The 13,290-nt window shown below is 49.2% G+C and overlaps 1 protein-coding gene across 2 annotated transcripts in view; it reads left to right on the forward strand.

The window, feature by feature from the left end:
- Positions 1-13,290, forward strand: part of wcy (WW domain-containing adapter protein with coiled-coil wacky) — a 235,541-nt gene that overhangs the window by 64,686 nt on the left and 157,565 nt on the right. For both annotated transcript variants that reach the window (XM_084591604.1, XM_084591603.1), the window contains exon 5: positions 7,151-7,323. In XM_084591604.1, coding sequence (XP_084447730.1) covers positions 7,151-7,323 — 173 coding nt within the window. The remainder of the gene's footprint in view (positions 1-7,150; positions 7,324-13,290) is intronic.

The following is a 13,290-nucleotide window of genomic DNA, read 5'->3' on the forward strand; positions in this document are numbered from 1 at the left end:
GCTTTTACCTTCTCTCCCCATTTTGGAGGCAACTCAGCCGCTGCAGCCTCGCGACAAGGCCTGCTCTGGCCATGTGCCAGGCGGCACGCCGCCCAGGCGCGGCGGCGCGTGGTTCGAATTAACCGTGGCAGAACCAACTCACGTTCGAATTAACGGGCTTTTTTATACATGGACTTCTATGGAGCTAGGCCGGACCAAGTAGTATGGTTCGAACTATCCCGAAATTCGAATTACTGAAGTTCGAATTAACGAGCTTTTACTGTAGTTGCTAACTACCGGCTTCATCATGCCAGCGGGTTTCCCCGCCCGAGGCTTGGCTACCTGGCAAACAGGACATGTACGGGCGTAACCCAGCACATCCTTTCTCATACCTGGCCAGGTCGCGACGCGGCATAACTTGTCGTAAGTCTTACTGCCGCTGCCATGGCCTGCCAGCGCTGAGTCATGGAAGTACTGGAGGAATCGTTTCCGCAACTTCCTCGGGACCACGACTCGGAAGGGGGATGCAGTCGCCTCTTCCTCGTCAAGTTGGGGGATGTAGCGGAGCAGTAAGCCATCATCGCCCAGCAGATACGCGTCATACTTGCCCTCAGCGTTCCCGGTGCAAGCTGCACTACTCGCAAGCTCTGTCAGCACCCGCTGGCATAAACCGTCTGCTTTCTGGGCCTCAGTTAGCTCTTCCCTACTGACCGCTACTCCCCAAGACAGATTTCTTTCTGCCTCGCTTCTTGGCAGGCGAGCAGTCGCCGCCACCAGCTGCTGCGCCTTCTCGCAGCTCCGCGCGGCAACTCTATCCGCCTCCTTTTTCTCTTTAACTACGCAGGGCGTGACACTCGCGTCCGCCCTCTCCTCCTCTCCACTAGCGGCGACGCCGCTTTCAGCAATGCTGGTCTGCGCCTCTTCTGCGCTTCTGCCAGCCTTCAACGGTGCGCGCGATAAAGCATCGGTCACCTTATTCATGCTGCCCCGGCGGTACTCAATTGCGTACGCGTAACGTTGCAACGTCAGCGCCCATCTTGCGAGTCTGCCTGCGGGGTTTTTCAGTCTCTTTAACCACGAAAGTGCCTGGTGATCTGTCTGCACGGTGAAAACCGCTCCGTCTAGGTACATGTCGCACTTTGACAATGCGAACATTATCGCTAGGCATTCCTTTTCGGTCACGGAGTAATTCCGCTCCGCCGAAGTGAGCGTGCGGCTATCGAACGCAACAGGGCGCAGCTTGCCCTCGTGTTCCTGCAACAAAACAGCTTCTACACCGGTATCACTAGCATCTGTCTGCAAGACAAACTGCTTGTTCAGGTCGGGGAGGCGCAAACTAGCGGTGTTCGCTATCGCGCGAGCCAAGGCAACAAAAGCGTCGTTCTGTTCCTTGCCCCAGACCCACTTCGAGCCTTTCCGCAACAGCTGGTTCAACGGCCTAGCGAGCTCTGAACAACTAGGGATGAATTGTCTGTAGAAGGCAACCATTCCCAAAAACCTCTGCAAGCTTTTCACGTCCGTCGGGCAGGGGTAGTTCAGAATTTCCTGCAGTTTGTCATCGTTCGGTCTCAAGTGCCATCATCAACCTCAAATCCCAAGAGGTTCACTCTCTTCGATGCCAACTGCACTTTCTTTGGGTTGATCGTTATACCCGCACGTCTCATTCTTTCAAGAACGGAATTGAGGTGAATGAGATGCTCTTCGAACGACTGTGAGAATATCACGACGTCGTCGAGGTACGCCATCGCGTAGTTGAACCTTGCATCGCCCAGCACGATGTCCATCAATCGCATGAACGTGCTCCGTGCATTAGACAAACCAAACGGGAGTCGAGTAAATTCGAAGAGCCCGCGGTGACAGGTGAATGCGGTTTTCTGAATGTCACCTTCCGCCACCTCAATCTGCAGGTACCCTCTGCTTGCACCCAGGACTGTGAAGAACCTTGCGTTCCCTAACGCGTACATTACAGCCTCGATCGACTGGAAAGGGTACGCAACCGTAGGCGTCAGTGAGTTGAGCTTGCGATAATTAACACACAGCCTGACCGAACCATCTTTCTTTGGTGCTAGAACCACTGGGGACGCCCAGGGACTTTGTGAGGGTCTCACCGTGCCGGTATCAATCATCTCGTCAAGGGCGCTGTCGAGAAGCTGTCTCTTATGCGCGCTTAACGGCCGCGCGTTACATCTGAAAGGGCGCGCATCACCCATTTCGATCTCGTGCTGAAGCAAGTCGGTTCTGCCTGGTTTCTCTGTGAAGCAATCCGAAAACGGGAGTAAAGTTTCCACGAGCCTTCGGCGCTGACTACCGGTTCCTGAGAAGGACGCGATAATTGCTTCTAATGGACTACCATTCAGTGTCCCGGGGGAGCCGTCTGCCACAAAAGCGTGGACGCTCGCTCGCTGAGCGACGCATTCCTGTTTGGGTGCGCTAACAAAGGGAATGAGAGGGGTGAAGGGGCTGTAGCGATAGCTGTTCTCCCCCATGTCAAGCACAATGCCTTCGCTCGAAAGAAAATCTCTTCCCAGAATAACTGGTATGGCTAAGCCGGGCAGATAGACGAAGCGATGCCTCCGCTTCCTGCCGTCGAAACGCAGGACCAGACGTACCGCTCCCTCCGCTTTTGTCGTCCCTGCTGCTAAGCTCAAATGGGTTTCCGCTGGCCTGACACGGATGTTACATCTACGGCAGGCCTCGAACACATCATCACCGACCAGTGACATAGTTGAGCCCGTGTCAATGAGTGCCGAGTAGCTTTGACCAGCTAACCGCACTAGCATAAAAGGGCTCGAGCGCGACAACATTCCTTGCGCTCTACAGGCGAGGGGGACAAAAGCCTCTGCGCCCCGGGGCGGTCGCCCGGTGACGCGGCGTGGGAGTACATTTCCCATTTTCCGCCGTGGCTACCACGAAATTCTCCTGCCGACGGCGACAGGCTAGTGTTACCAATTATCGCCGCCGGCGGTCCGCGTTTCCCTGCATACGCCTTGCTTGACACTGGCGTGCCACGTGGCCCGGCTGGTTGCAATTCTAGCAAAGCCGATTGTTCACCTGCCGCGCGGTCGGGGGATGCCGCGTTCCACGAAGCGGTTGGGGACGTCTTTCCCCTCTCTCCGCGCCTATGCGGACGTCGCTGGCGAGCCCAGCTCGACGCCGCTGCTCAAACGCGTACGGGTCAAGAGCGCAAGGAATCGCGGAGCCTTCCGCTGGCCTTTCCTGCCCTACCGTCATTACGTCTGCGCCACTGGTGCGCGGCGCGGAGTCTTGGCCTCTGGCCCAGGCGCATCGCGGCTCTAGCGATTCGGCTGGCCTGGGAGGTGGCTGGTAGCGCAATTCAGCGAGTAAATCCGCCTGTACTACCTTCGCTTCCTGTGCTAGGGCCTTGAGGTTTGCAAAACCACGTCCCCGCAATAACGGCTTGAAGCGCGGATGGCATTGCCTCATCATGCGCGTGACCTGTTCTATATCGGTTGCCGTGGGATCTGCCCTCTTGTAGAGCTCCTGCATTGCGCGTACATACTCGAGGAGGCTCTCCTCTGGGTGCTGTGTGCGCAACACTAGCTCCTTAAGCATACGGCGCTCGTAATCGGGCGGCAAGAACTCGGCGCGGAAGTGATCTGTGAAGTCTGCCATCGACTGGAAGGCCGGCTGACAGCGTCTCCATCGCGCCGCGCTCTCAACAAGTGCCATGGGGATTACCTGCGCCAGCACCACGTCGTCTGGGGAACCCAGTGCCGTCTGATAATCCTCGAGTTCTTGTAAGAACTCGTGGACTGACTTCACGTCCGTGTAGCCGGAAAAGGAGGGAACCTCTACATTTATCCGCGGACGCGAGACTGTCTCCGCAGCTGTGGCTTGGTTGGCGCTAGCCACCGAACCGAGCTGACAGGTGAACACCGACAACATTTAGTTCATCTGCCTCATCAGGGCGGCCGCATCGGTAACCTGCGCAGGTTCTACCGCGTCCCTCACCTGACTTCCGGACGCACTGGCGTCCGAAGCGGCGGCCCTATCTGGCACGTCTTTTCTCGGAGGCATTGCACTGAACAACTAAGGCCGGCCGAGAGCCTACACGCGCACGACTACCACCTAGCCCGCATCAAGAGGCTAGTCACAAAGGCTAAACACTTCATAAAACTAACATATGCACAAAAAAATTAAAACACAAACCGCCCGACACACACACATAACCCAAAACAAAATTAAAGCACTGTACAAACACTACTATACTACACTCCGCGTCATCTGCACACACGATAGCCCTAAACTCAAAATAGCGTCGCGCCTAACATACAAAGGACCGGCCCGTCGTGTTGCCGTGCGCTGCCACGATGGCAGAGAAATCGTTCACATGGGTGCTAATTCAGCCCCAGTTGGGTGCCAGTTGTGGGCGATTCCTCTGCCCGAGGGATGCTCACGACAAATACACAGCGGGCCGTGTAACAAACATCTTTAATCTCACAGGGGTCGTCGAAGGCGGTGCTAGGTCGTCGTCCGGGGGGCTGCAGCCTGCGGGTCATCTTCCGTGGAGAATCGCCAGGCGCGAAGCAGGAACGAAGAGCAGGAGTGAAGAGAGAGCGAGACGGCGGCGCGTGCCTTTTTTATAGCCCCCTCGCGCGGGACCGGTTATCCCCGAACGAGCGGGAAGAGGGAAACAGGCAGCGCGCAGGGAGCATTGGGAAGTGGCGCGGCCTTCGAATGCGCGGCGCGCCACGGGCCCTACAAGGTGTAACTGCTGCCATTTTCTTATCATCACTATCTGTGCTAAATGTGACCATGACATTGCGACGTAAGGCAAAGAAAAAGCAGAAAGCTTATTTCTCCATAGCATTTTCCCATCAACGAAGTTTTTCATGTTTGGCTGTAGTGCAACTGTAGTCCAGATGCTTTGGCCCTTCTAAGGTTGCTCAAGTGCTGGGTGAAACTTGCGAGAACCTCATTATTGTGAGCAATTATGGGATCAAGGCGAACAAATCAACGGCTGGTAAAAGATGCCCAGCCAGCAGTAGCTTTGGTTGTTGCTATATTGCGCTGCTCATGCTAACCATTTATTGCCTAGTTGATCATACCTTGATCTGAGCAGCTGGTCAAACCTTTTCAACTTTGAATTGCAATCTCTCGGCAATAAATGTCTTGTGCTGCTGGACAAAGCCGAGATGGAGTTATCGTTCAGTGTCTGTGACCCTTATTAAGTTTCCTGGCGACATCTGCCCCTCTCCACCGGGTCGGCTGGTTTTACTGGGCAACAATTGACAGGCACATTTGTGAGACTTGTCCCCTCTCCTTTTAGTACGTTGAATACAATAATGTGTCATCCTTTTGCCTCAAAAAGCTAAATGGGTATAAACAAATCTCAAGCCATTTCTCCTTTAAGGTTTCTCTTCTAGTCTGCTTTTCTCCTTATTAGCTTTGCTTAGAGCGCAACATTGCTGCCTACTGCTGTATGCTTGCACAGTAGCTGTACCTATTAGTCATTTCAGCTTTGTGAAATACAGTCGAACCCGGATATATCGAACTCGAAGGGGATCGCGAAATAGTTCGATATATCGATAATTCGATATACAGAAATCTGCTCGGAACGGCACTTACGATGCGAAAAAATGATACCGTATTTGCCGCGTAATCAACTCACCAACTCACTCGCATAATGAACCCACCCTCCGCTTTTGCACTCAAGAATTTTGAAAAAAAAAAAAAAAAAAGCGTTAAGGCCAGCTCGCTCACATGCAAGCGATCTCAGCGACGAGCGGGAGTGACTGAGCAAAAAATTTCCAACTTGTTGAAACTGCATCCCTGGCAGCTCAAGACAAGGTTTCTGCGTCGTCGCGGCGGAAATCGCCAGCGTTTTCACTTGCTTGTCGCACTCAGTTTCGGTCATCTCATCCATAGCTCATTTCTTGGCAGCGTGCCAAGATGCTGCGCAGCGATAACGTCGCCGTGGCGTGTTTATCTTTTGATAGCTCCTGCAGCGGCGGGGAGCGAACTTGGCAGACTGCCCGGGATGGCTTGATTGCACAAGCCTGGTTCGATTTATCACACCGCGCACAGGGGCGGGCGTAGTCCACTGCTACAAAATCATTGGAAAGCGTGATACAGTTGCTGCAAATTTTGAAGCGAAAAATGCTAAAAGCCAGTGTCATGATCGCAGCTGACCACGTGCTTTTGTTGATTCATACATGCAAGGATAAAAGACTCTCGCAAAAAAAAAAAAAAATGTAGCTTCGTAACGCCATATCTTACGCTACGCCGCGCGTACAGCGCAACGATAAAAATAGACGATTCTCGCAAAAAAAAAAAAAAAAGGAAATCTGCAGTTTCGTAACTTCCGCAGGCGCCATAGCCACGTCAGCCGCCGCGCGCAGAGGGTTCGCAACACACGCTGGAGAAAGCGTCCGACGTTTGTCTGAAAACGGGCTGAGCTGGCTTGGCGCATGCGTAACGCATGCTACTGCGAACGAAGGCCGGGAAAGAGAAAGGAGAGAGGTAGGTAGGCAAAAGAATGGGCACACCCTTGCGCTTCGCTCTATCGCGTTTTTCCCCTCTCGTTCCCACCGGTTCTCTCTGGTTCATTCCTCTCTGGTTCATTCACGCACGTCTTGCAAACGTCACATGCTGGCGCGCGGGAAACGATAACCACAAATGCACGCGCCTTTGGGGAATGGGCGCGGCGCTGCCCTAGCCGAATTGTCCGCCCTCATTCCTTCCGCGTGTGACTTGAAAACGTCACGCGGCAAACGGCCGAAGGTGATGCGATCGTCTTTGGGAAAGGCACACTTTCCAGTGCGTGGGGCGGAGTTCGATATACTGGACGACCGATGAAATTGAGTTTGATATATGACGCGGCTTTCCTATACTTTTGCATGGGATTTTCAAGAGGATATTGCGTGAGTTCGATATAGCCAAAATTCGATATATATCAGTTTAGTAGCTGTGCTGGGATTAAAAAACCACCATAAAGTGACTGTGTTGTTTTAACTGCAAGGAGTGTCTTCAAATCATGCCTGACCAAGATATTCCTTGGCACATTTTGAATGAGCGCGCATTGATGTCGGCAGCAGTGAGCAAACATGTAGATCATGGAATCTTTGTGGTTCATAATGCAGAACTGGTTTTACTAGAGACAGAAAGGATAGATATTCTCACATGTTGTCCTACATTTTCTTCACTCCAGAGCAACCAAGGGGCCATGACCAGCAACACTTGCCACGGTCAAGCAAGTCTCCTGCTTACAAGGACCGATTTACCAAGAACAGCTCAAGCAGCAGTAGTGCAAAAGAACCACATTTGTTCAAATCTCGGCCAGCTGACACTCATCGCACTAACCACGAGAGAATCCATGTTGAGGTGAGGGGCTTTGGGTTCAGGTGCAGTTCTGAAATGTTTGCAGTGCAGAAACAAGCTATGAAATGCAAGCTTGTTGGATGCACCCCAACTTGTAAGGAAAAACGCATTTTCCTGCAGTTAAGGGCTGCCAGCAGAATAAAAGTTGTGCTGTTTGCCTGGTGTCGCTAGGCCTGACGTGCTTCACATCGAAGCCGCGGCAAAGGTGCTTTGCGCCTAGTCACAGTTAACAATAAAAGGCCTAACCATAAGCTTACCATTAGACACTAACCTCATGTTAAAACGAGCATACAATTGATTTCCGCAAGCTTTTGACAGTGGTGCACTCGGAAATGCAGCCCAGGTCAAGTCTACCTTGCACTGATAGCCATGAGTTGCAAGTGCACGGTTGGGGCAAACCATCACAAGTGCCTCCTCTTTGGGGAATCTTAAATTAGGATCACTTAACAATTGCGGTAAAGTAATACAGTGATGATATAATCTCTAGTAACCTGTTTTTACTCCAGGTGGGTAACTCGCGCCGATCATTAAACGCATGTCACATCATCCATACTTTCAACGCATTATGTATTGGCTGCGCTTATTCATTACAAGAATGCTTGTCATCACATAAAAGAGACACGCAATTGGCGCTGTGCTGTAGTCCGAAAATATTAATGGGAAAATGCAGGTCATGTTCAAGGGCTGCACCCCGTCAGAACCTTGGGAAAAAAGTGCAGCCCTTACACAAGTCTATACGATAATTAGGTAATTTCAACTACCACTGGACTCCCTGCAAACACCCATTTAAGCCTGGTGGTGATTAAGGCATGGACTGCATATTACATTGTTTCCCATGCTGCTCTGACATGTGTGCAATGGCAGGTATGTTCACAATTAGCAGGTCCTCATCAGTAAGGAAAGTCAGAGTTTCGTTTTCTGAGCTTTGCTGCCAGTCTGCGTTTGTCACGCATATCACCCAACCAGTTGAGCCTGTAGTAGTTGTGCACCATTTAGAATGAGGATTGTCTTTGTCTTTGTTTTTTAAGCAAGTATCGATTGCCCTTGCTTCTGTTCTTCCAGTGGGCCTGAAACTAACACTCGTCCTGTGTGATCAAGTCTTGTCTCATGTGACTGTATGTGAAGGAGCTCCGGCACTGCCACAGTGCAATCTGAAAGAAGACACTGATGCACTTGTCGTTATGAAGTATTTCTGCTGAAGCATCTCCCAATAGCATTTGACAGAACTGCAAAAAATATTGTCAACTAAATTAGGGGTAGTGGGTCAAGAGAAGGCCTGAGCCAGCACAGCGCATGAAGCAGGGAGCATTGAAATCTCTGGCCGCCGTGCAGCACTGCTGCTGCACTTTTCACTTGGCACTGGCAGCCCCTTTGACAGTGTCGTGATGCCTCGAACGCGGCCTGCTTGCATGGGGAGCGCGCTCTGCCTTGGAGTAAATGTGCTGTCAAAGATTCATAAGGGGCTCCAATTGAAAGGATGAAACATGTTGTTCAGTAAAGCACGGATTATCTCAAGTAATGATGACCCATCGGGTCCCATTGCTCTTTTGTTGTAGCCACATGGTTAGGGCTGGCGGCGGCACAGGGCATGCTACGCACACACTGTTCTCACGCCGCAGCCGCGCTCGAAGTTTTTTTAGTGTCACACACAGAAATGGTGCCAGGAAGAGAGGGGAGGTCAGATTTGCCCAGACATATAGGCTCCTAAAGGGACACTAAAGACACCCAAATATGCTATCAAAATCTAATAAACGGCTTTTCGTGACACTGACGCCGCATATCCGGCAGCAAAAAATTGAATTACTGCTGAGATATTGTAATAAGAAGTTGAGGCTTTTTTTGTTCCCGCCGGTTGAATTCAAACTGTTTTCTCCTACTACGTAGTAGGGTAGAATGACGCACACTATGACGCAAAAGGAGACTCCGTGATTGCTGGCGCGCGGAGAGCGGAATTGAGGAAGTTGAGCTGGCTCGGCCCGTGGCGTCGACCGGTTAGCATCCCTCAAGGGCCAACATGGTAAGAGCGTACTCGCAATCGACCATTGGCTCACAATAAGTGATGGCCTCAGCCGAAATAAATAAAACGATGGAGAGTGTACCGAGCGATGGGCCCATGAAAGGAAAAAAAAAAACATAGAGCGCTTGGAATGCATAATACTTTACGTGTTTCTCAAGCGTTTGCGCTCCTTCTTTCACTGCGTATAAACGAACCGAGCCCTCGGTCATCGCAACGCTTCCCGAAATGTTTACATACAAATAAGATTTAGTTACCAGCAAAATAGTGTCCTCGCTGCTGCGCTTGCCAGTTTTGAAGCTTCGTTGCACTTTTTTCTTCAAAGGTTTGTGCTACAACTCCATGTTCAGCGAAAATTACATCCACAGTAGCGGAACATGACCGAAAAGCCGGCGCTCCTAAATTTGCCAGCGCTGGGAAATTCCACATGTTAAAATGATTCCAGTGCACAATATAGTGCTCATAGGCATCCAGAACATTAGTTGCAAGTCGTGAGAGCAGGCAGCAAGCTCTGATGGTCAATAATAATACAATATGGCCTGTACACCTCGAAACATGAAGTTTCGTTATAAATACGGCCTTGATATAATATGCAGAAATATTTCCCAGCTTTGTATGTCTCGACATGGCCGAGTGGTTAGCGCGGAATGGTACGGAGCAAGTAGTAGTGAGTTAATTGATTTTTTTTAGCTTTTTTAATGTATTTGTGATGCTTTGTTATTTTTTAGTTTTTACTTTTTATCCGAGGCTCTTTTTTTTCGCCAGGCGACCAGCGCAATAGGCAATGATGCAATAGGGGAACAATGACAGTTGGAATAAGATCGACACTGTCCTTGGTATGAGCGGCAAGTATGCCCCTTTTGTTTACGATGCCTGCAAATAGCACGTTGAAGCTCTTGTTGCCACAGTATGTGGGTCAGATGTACCATGATTTTGTGAACAATTGAATGATAATGCGTTTTTCCTTCGGCACTTAGCATATGTATGCTTTTCGTGGCGTACGTAGCTGCAGTTGAGCGGTCAGGTCAGGGTTAACGGAAGCTCGCAGTCGAAGCGGCGACGGCAGCGATATGTTGGCTCAGAAGTGTGAACGAAGGAGCGTGTCGGCGGCAGCGGATTTCTCTTGCTCGCGCCTCCGAATGCTCAAATGTGAACTAGCCAGGCGCATCTGCTGCTCCGAGCTCGTATTTCAGGCGCCGCAGGTCCAAAACGAAAATATCCGAGCACGCACGAAGTGCCTGAGCCGGAACATAATCATCGTTTACGTATGATAAAAGCATGTTATCATATTTGAGACAAAACCGACTATTGCATTCAAAGGGGCAATGTAATTCGCATTTGACAGCCTCCGGGATGCCTTGCGCGTCACGTGATTTGTAGTTGCGAGTCTTGGCCGTTTCGGCTGTGGCGGCGATACCTGTATTTCTGTTCTTGCTCTTTACTACCTTATAACAGCTCTGTTTTCAGTAAGGGTGTAATGAAGAATTGGCATTCCATCGATGCAAGCCCTTTATAGCAAAGCGAGCCAGTTGTATTCGATATGTGATATATAAGGAGTTGTTTTACTCACGGGAATAGAACACAGTGGCTTAAAGTATCGTACTGATTGCATGCAAAGCTTTGCACGTCCATGCATTCTCTGCTGCTGTTTTGGCTATGGACTTCTTGGCCTGTGTGTTTTGCTTTTATTTCTTTTGTGCTCTGCAAACAGCGAGATGAGCAAACTTGATGGAGGAAATATATTGTTCTGCTTCTGGCTGTAGGAGCGGGTACAGTAGAGTGAAGGATGCTTCCAAGTTATTGGTTTTTGGGGTTCCTGAAAATGAAGCAAGGCGCCACACATGGGAGCGAAACTTGCACCGTGCAAAATTACGCACGAGCTCCTCAATGTGCGCGACAATGCGTGCGAGAAGAGTGCTTCAAGACTTATTTATTACATGGCAGGATATGTGGTCGGAAAGTGTGCCTTGAAACTTAACTGTGCCCCTTGCAAAGACATTCCCCTCGTAGGCCCAGATGAGGCAGCATCGCACACTGTCTCCCATACGAGCATACAAAAAAGTGTGACTGGGGTGGGCTATTTTATCCCTATAGCTGCTTCATAGCTCCGCTAGAAAATTTATTTACAGAGTGTTGCAGCATTGGAGAACTGCATGCCAGTAGCATATCTAGCTTCAATGTGCAAAAATTTATTTTTTCTAATGAGGCTGGGTTCGCGAAGAATCGAAGAAGAGATCAACGTGGTGATCTCCTACGTGCTTATGTGCCTACACTCTCTTGTGAAGGGCGCACTGAACAGCGAAAATAGTGCAAAGCGAAATACTATACTTACGACGGATGCGCACGTAGTCTGAACGCGGCTTTAAACTCAGTGTGCATTTTATTAAGCGCTTCGTACCAATGAAACACAGGAAGGCACAAAAACGTTCTCCTTCTACCTCCAAAAGTGCCATTCTGAGTAGGACGTGCGTGCACCAATACTTCACAATTCACTTTGGTGTTTGTGGCAAGCAGGCAGTCTGCGATGTACTACTTCAGTGAGAATATTTGACATACGCGCACCCTGGTGGATGTGTCTGCAGTCGTTTAACATAGCAGAGTCCATTTCGTTACACCTATCTTGTGTGCTACTAGGGTGAAACGTGAGGTGCCCACTGTGTTTTTCCACAAACTGCAGAGTGAAGCGAGCTGTGCTTCTTTGTATTTGGTTGCCTTTATGCTTGTTTTCTATTGCTTCCTTCATATGCTGAATGTAGATGAACAGCAATCAACTAGTTTTCCCAAGGATAATTTGTGCATCTATTTGGTGGTCATTGTCTTTCATTGTTTTAGCACGAAAAATGAGGACCCCGCCAACTTGTCGACCCATGTTGGCAATTTTAGATTCCACTTTTGCAAAATTTGCCATTTTCACTTTGCACTGCAATTACTGACGCTTTTTGGTGATTTTAAGCAAGATCCCAGATAACCTGTTTAACTTCTGCATCATTTGTGTGGCTCGGCTATCAATGAACATTTTTGTATTCTTCAGTTTTTTTACAAATGCAACTATTGACTTCTCTCTGTTTTGTAACTAGGTGATATTGATGTACATGTGCACCCACTGGCAAAAGTTCTTGAAGGTGGCTTCGCAGGGGAAAGAATGCATTCATTTTTGTACGAGACAAATTGCTTGACATTTCATGTTACACTATGTAACCCATAGTCACAATAATGATGCACAAGCGCAGGAATGAAATAAAAACTTTTTGATAAGATTGTCCTTCATAAATTTTTGACTGCAGCTCTACAAAATGCTTCGCTTCTTTTGTGCATTGCTACATATCTTGTTCCATAAAATATCTCCCTCCATGATAGCGTTGTGTGTAGACCTTCCATACCCCTATTATGAAGCTGCTATCTGGGCTAGTTGCTTCTAGACACATTCTTGCTGCTGCCACATGCCCTCCGGCACTCACATATGTTAAAAGAGGGTTGGTAAAGCTCACATATTCATGCTCTAAGCCACTGGAGCATGGCTTCATCACTCGAGATATTTATCGAATGATTGCAGCTGTGTATAACTGCTTCATTATTTTGTTTTCTTAGTTGCTTTTGTAGCCTTATCTTCATTGTTCTTTGTGAGCTTGAGAATTTTAAGGAAGGGGCATAAATTTTATGCCAGTCACTTTCATTTCATTTATACAGAAGCACTTTCAAGGACACTTTTGTTTCATCATCACTTTTCAACATTTTGTACCATTGTCCTAGTACTGAGTTGTATAACTATTTGCTCTCATAAGTGACAGCTGCACTAGTTTCACTTACACCTATCCTATTGTCACATTTGTTTTCTACGTTATCTAGTATCCCTATGCTTTCCTATTATATCAGCTTCAGCAATCCTCTCTGCATTTAACCCTCAGAATGTGTTCCATATTTTGCACGTCTGCTATGTGTACAGCCTAAATTGAACA

The sequence above is a fragment of the Amblyomma maculatum genome, chromosome 1 (genome assembly GCF_055883805.1).
Source record: "Amblyomma maculatum isolate TAMU_Amacu chromosome 1, ASM5588380v1, whole genome shotgun sequence".
Lineage (NCBI taxonomy): Eukaryota > Metazoa > Arthropoda > Arachnida > Ixodida > Ixodidae > Amblyomma > Amblyomma maculatum.